The 5560-nt window shown below is 33.3% G+C and overlaps 1 protein-coding gene across 1 annotated transcript; it reads left to right on the forward strand.

The window, feature by feature from the left end:
* Positions 1 to 2867: 2867 nt before the first annotated feature.
* Positions 2868 to 5160, forward strand: LOC118484258 (single myb histone 3-like). The gene is made up of 7 exons (XM_035980259.1): positions 2868 to 2975; positions 3078 to 3155; positions 3401 to 3553; positions 4164 to 4258; positions 4429 to 4519; positions 4615 to 4698; positions 4867 to 5160. Exons 3-7 carry the CDS (start codon positions 3407 to 3409, stop codon positions 4951 to 4953), a joined length of 504 nt encoding a protein of 167 aa, XP_035836152.1. The 5' UTR covers positions 2868 to 2975; positions 3078 to 3155; positions 3401 to 3406; the 3' UTR covers positions 4954 to 5160.
* Positions 5161 to 5560: the final 400 nt, after the last annotated feature.

The following is a 5560-nucleotide window of genomic DNA, read 5'->3' on the forward strand; positions in this document are numbered from 1 at the left end:
CACGACACTTGAAACTTGTTTATAATCATACGTTGTCCATCTTAAACATGAAAACATGATATTGTGATACTTCTGACTATTTTGTGCTATGTGAATGTTTGAATCTTATGTTTAGCCTACCTTGACAATTATAGCGCTATAGGATTAACACACCGCCCTTAAGTCTTGGGGTATTGTTAAGTTTCATTCTTTTACCTCCTATTCGTGGCGACGATTTAGGAAAGGCACAGTTAACGCGTTGGAAACTTAAGTTAACATATTGATTACGCTGGCTTAGCATGTTGAAACTTGTAATATGTTATTCATGTTGGATATGAGGAATTCACATTTTAAACTATTTATCATATGTATTAAACTTGTATACTCGCCAATATTTTTGTTGATTTTATTTTAATACTTGTTGCAGGTTGATAGTTTGGACGTTAAAGAATCAAGCTAGTGTGACTTTAGATACAAACCTTAGAAAAACAACATTTTGAACAATGTTTGAAATTCTGATTATGTTTGATACAATTTTGACTATATTTTGGTTTGTATATCAATCTAGTTGGTATTTTGAAATTTTGATTAATCTATATTGACACAAGTAGCGTTATGATGCTTTGAGCGATTTGTTCGTCCCGCCCCGATGTTTCCGCCATCGGTTAGGGTGTGACAATTCCCCAAGCAGTACTTCCTATATTTTTCGCGGCTCTACCAGAGTTAATGTGAGTTATTAAATTTGCAGTAGTATCTTTTAAACATCACGGTGGTAAATAGTACAAATCATGTATTCACCCAAAGCGTTTTAAATAATACAAAAAGAGGAGTTCAAAGTTTAGCAAGCAGTGTGCAAGTATAATGAGTGCCAAAGGAAGTGTCTCCTATCATGCATGCATAATCATCACATCGGGCCTTATTGTAGCAAATATCATTTGTGTTTGTGTTTCTAATAGTTACACGTAGGGACGAGCTAGAGTGTTTAGTTACTATTTTGTTGTCATATTTGTACTTATGGTATATGTTCACACGTATACATATACATATACATATACATATAAATATACATACACATACACATACACACACACACACACATATATATATATATATATATATATATATATAGGGAGGGGCTCATGCGAGAACTCCATTTATTGCGAGAACCGCGAGAATCAAAGTGAACACAATCTAAAATAACTAAAATAACCTAAAAAAAACCTAACCCCCCCCCCCCCCAAAAAAAAAAAAAAACTAAACCCCCCCCCTCCAAAAAAAAAACCTAACCCTCCCCCCCCCCCATCTAAATGCTAAAAACTAAAACTCCCAAAAAACCTAAAAAAAACCTAACCCCCCCCCAAAACCTAAACCCCCCTCCCCCACCCCCCAAAAACCTAACCTCCCCCCCCCCCCCCAAAAGCTAAAATGCTAAAAACTAAACCCCCAAAAAACCTAAAAAATCTAGAAAAAATCTAAAAAAATAAAAAAAAATCTATTTTTTTTTAATATTTTTTATGCTCAAATCGCTACTTTTAGTGGCAAAAAAAAATTTTTAAACTTTTTTTTATTTTTTTTGCTTCGAAAAGTAGCGATTTTTATATAAAAAATATTTTAAAAAAAAATTTGTGTGATTTTTAGGCATTTTTTGTTGTGTTCACATTGGTTCTCGCAATAAGAGGTGGTTCTCGCATGATCTTCTCCCTATACATATATATATATATATATATATATATATATATATATATATATATATATATATATATATATATATATATATATTTGGGTTTTGTTAGTGACCCGCTAATTATATCCATCCTCACTACTTCCCGACAATTTTATGTAATCTATCAATATTCCCTCTATGGTTATTTTGATAGACTTTTGTCCCATGCAAATTTAAGGTATAAGTCTAATTTTGGTACATGGTGATGGAAGATATTACTATCTATTAATCACCACCAATCAATGCTCCACGACTTTCGAGATTCTAGATTGTTGAAATACAAGTCAGTGTCTAGAAAATAAATGATTAAATTTCTTGAGATAAATCACCGCGTAGCCCACATACTATGTGCCAATGACCACTAGCTCAAGTGGTAGGAGTACTTGTGTTCTTCTTTGAAGACTCAAGTTCAATTCCCATTTGGTGCAAAAAAGGAGTGAGGCACTAGTGGGCAGTGATATGAGACCCAGGGAAACCTGGGTTCGATACTTGAGCCAAAGGGGTTTTACCGGTAGTTAACCGTCATGCCTACGGGCGGGTGGATTACAGGGTTTTCCCCGGAATTGGTGGTGGACGACTCAGGTTACTCTCAGAGTACTCCGTTTGTCCAGTGGCTACCCCGAGGGTGCTAGGGATTGATTTGTTGGCCGTTATAGAAATTGTATATACTATGTTTAGTTTCATTTCCTTTTTAATTTGGCCGACGACCACCTTATCAGTGATTTCAACCAAGATAGGCGTATATGAAAGTACATCAACTGATAATGGATGTTACAAATGTAATGTTCACAAAATTCAAATATAAAATAAATTTCTTTATTTGAAAACTAATGTGTCTTTTCTTTGGTCGAAGGACTCTTGTTACTTTTAAGATTTATTGGACATACACAATTTCGAATTAGTAACTTTATAATACGGTAAATTGTAATAGATTTTAACCTGCATCCGCATACGTGTTACATAAGTCTAGGCACTTCCATTAATTTCCTATATCTTACAACTGTAACGTTCACAATTCATTTTTATTTTAGAATTAAAATTTATGATCTTTTTATATTGTTTATTTGTTTTGTTAATTTATTTTGTTTTTTAATTGAGGATACGATCGTTATATTATTTTTTTCTTGTTTCATTTATTTTGTTTTTTTAATTTAGAATAAAAATTCAGATTAGGGTTTATCCAGCGTTGTCAGCTACTTATACGGATGCCGCCCCCTGCTCTAATACAGTAACCTCAGGGCAAGATGATCGAGAGATCTGATTCGCTGTTTTTGTAAGTTGTTTGTTAATACATTGATTGTTTTTAAAAGGCATTGATCTGTGGATTTTCTGGGTTGAACGTGTTCTGATCATTTTTTTTTTATTTGTGCGTTAGCCGTCAATCCGCTCACTGTATACACCGATCTCTCTTCGGTCTATGTGGATCGGATCATAACATGTTGATTCTTCATAGGTATGGTCAAATCTATATGTTCGTTATATTTTGTTGTATTTTGAATGTTAACAGGCACATTTATTTCATACTTGGTTATTTTTCTGATTATACTAACCATACTTGTTAAAATCAAGTTATTTTGATGTTGAGTTATTCAGATTGGCAGAAATAAATTCTGTTAAAATATTCAACTGTTTGGAACCTAGTGGTTTTTGTTCAACGTCAACTTGTTAATTTTTAAAAGGTATGGGTTGAAACCCTAGGGATTGATGGCACCGAAGAAGTGGTGGACATCTAAGGAAGAAGAAGCCTTGAAAGCTGGTGTTAAAGAATATAAAGCTGGAAACTGGAAAGATATTCTTAAAGATCCACGATTTGCTTCTATACTGGCTAATCGAACGAATATCGATCTCAAGGTTTTTCTTTTTGTTTTTGTTACTTGCAAGCCCTTGTATATCATCGATCGTGAATCTGATCCTGCTTGTTTCTTTTTATGTGATCAAATTTGTTACTCGTGATAAATGTTGATAAGGATTGTGCAGGAAAGAGTTTCAAATTGTGATTATTCCTTTTCTGAAACCTATATTGATTTCATGATACCGATAAAAACAGATCTGGATCTACATACATCTACGTGCAAGCAATTAATTTTTGAGTTATTACTTATATGAGCTCTGTCTTAAGAGGGCTTAAGATTTAGTAATTACCCAATTGCAAGTTGCGCTTCTTTAACTTCTTAATCTACAAATTTTGTATGGCCAGCTTATATCTTCTCAACATGTAATGTTTTCTAAACTGTTTTATACAAACATACGATGTACTAATTTTCAAAGATTTGGTTGTGTGATATCTTCAGTACTAATTTGCCCAATTGCAAGATACATCTTTTATAAACTTCTCAATATATAGATTTTGTAATGCATATACACGTATCATGTATTCATACCTCTAAATTGTATTTAGAGCATTTGTTATAGGTGTGTTTTCACATGGAATGGTTTAATTTTGTTATCATTCTGTGTGCAGGACAAATGGCGAAATCTAAATGGAGGTGGTTGTGTGTCTGCCGGCAGAAGGAAAGCTAGTACTTCTCGCCCGCCAGATAAGAGAATAGTCCTAAAGTATGTTCCTTTTGAACTGCTTTAATTGTATGTTTGTGTTAGTTGCACTAGCTAATTATTAGTTAATATGATTAAATATACTGTTATGAATTTATCGATCTCTATGACATAATATTATTGTTTTAGTTGATTGATAATATCTATTTCCATCTTTAATGCTCTTTGACCAGGTACAAGTACAAGACAATGATTTACGAGTATCTCAAATACATTGAAGATCCCAATGGAACTGATCTCGATACGATGATGAACTTTCTTAAGGTCAGAATATATATTCTTTTATTTTGTATATGTTTCCATTGGTTTGTGCAGAGGGTGATCATTTTTTAGTTTATTGACGTTTACACTTGTTGCAGTCAAAGTATGAGTTACAAAGTATCTTTAAAAAATCATTTAATGCAGCGCTCAAAGCACTTGAGTTGAAAGGATACATTAAGAAGGTTGGTAACTCTTATCCTAAGCTGTATGTTTGGTTCTGTCACCGTTACTTTTACCATCTATTTTAGCATCTGCAGCTTGTAGTATTTGAGTACTTTTATTATTATAGTGCTATGACATGTAGAAACTACTACTTTTTTGCAATCATATTTGATATTAATTACATGCAGGTGAATGACCGCTACTACAAGGTCAACGGTACGTCTTCTTCGGGTGCTAAAACATCCCGACAAGAGGATGTTAGGACAAATACTTGATAGATGTTGTTTCCCCCACATCAACCCTGTAGGGAAAGTGGAATTGTGAAGACTTTCAGATCTCTCCATCCACAAGATTTAAATGTTGTAGCTAGTATCTTCTTAGAGATTTTTGTGCTTGAAGAGCTAGGCTGATTATTCAACCTAGGAGTTCTAATTGTAACATGTTGATTGCTCATAATGTTTTCATTTTTGTTTACTTCTTCATTGCTGTACGTTTTGTTTTGTTTTGTTTTAACTTATAGTAAGATGTATCGATAACATATAGAATATTTTTTTATTGATGTCTTGATCTTTAATCTTAGTCTTTTAGCTTATTATATTTCGGATATGGGTAAAAAAATTCTAATTATTAGGGTCAAATTGGGTCGGTGTTATGGCCCGTTGAAAACCAAAGCACATACCATTAGCTAGTTATTGCAGCCCATAGGGTATTAAAGGCTAGTGTGGTAGGGTTCGTTTACATGGTTTCAACTCTAAAGGTTGTGATGGTACATGTAGTATAAATTGGTTTTATGGTGTCAAGAACAAAGGTGGTGATCGTGTATTTCTACACTCTTGAATGCATTATCAATTGCTTTAATCAACTTTCTATTACTACATTGTT

The sequence above is a fragment of the Helianthus annuus genome, chromosome 11, assembly GCF_002127325.2.
Source record: "Helianthus annuus cultivar XRQ/B chromosome 11, HanXRQr2.0-SUNRISE, whole genome shotgun sequence".
Classification (NCBI taxonomy): domain Eukaryota; kingdom Viridiplantae; phylum Streptophyta; class Magnoliopsida; order Asterales; family Asteraceae; genus Helianthus; species Helianthus annuus.

Bases quoted from the DNA above. Each gene is read 5' to 3' on its own strand.
- LOC118484258 (XM_035980259.1), top strand. From the start codon at position 3,407: ATGGCACCGAAGAAGTGGTGGACATCTAAGGAAGAAGAAGCCTTGAAA. The intron at 3,554-4,163 runs GTTTTTCTTTTT...TTCTGTGTGCAG, and splicing joins GAACGAATATCGATCTCAAG to GACAAATGGCGAAATCTAAA. The intron at 4,259-4,428 runs GTATGTTCCTTT...CTCTTTGACCAG, and splicing joins GATAAGAGAATAGTCCTAAA to GTACAAGTACAAGACAATGA.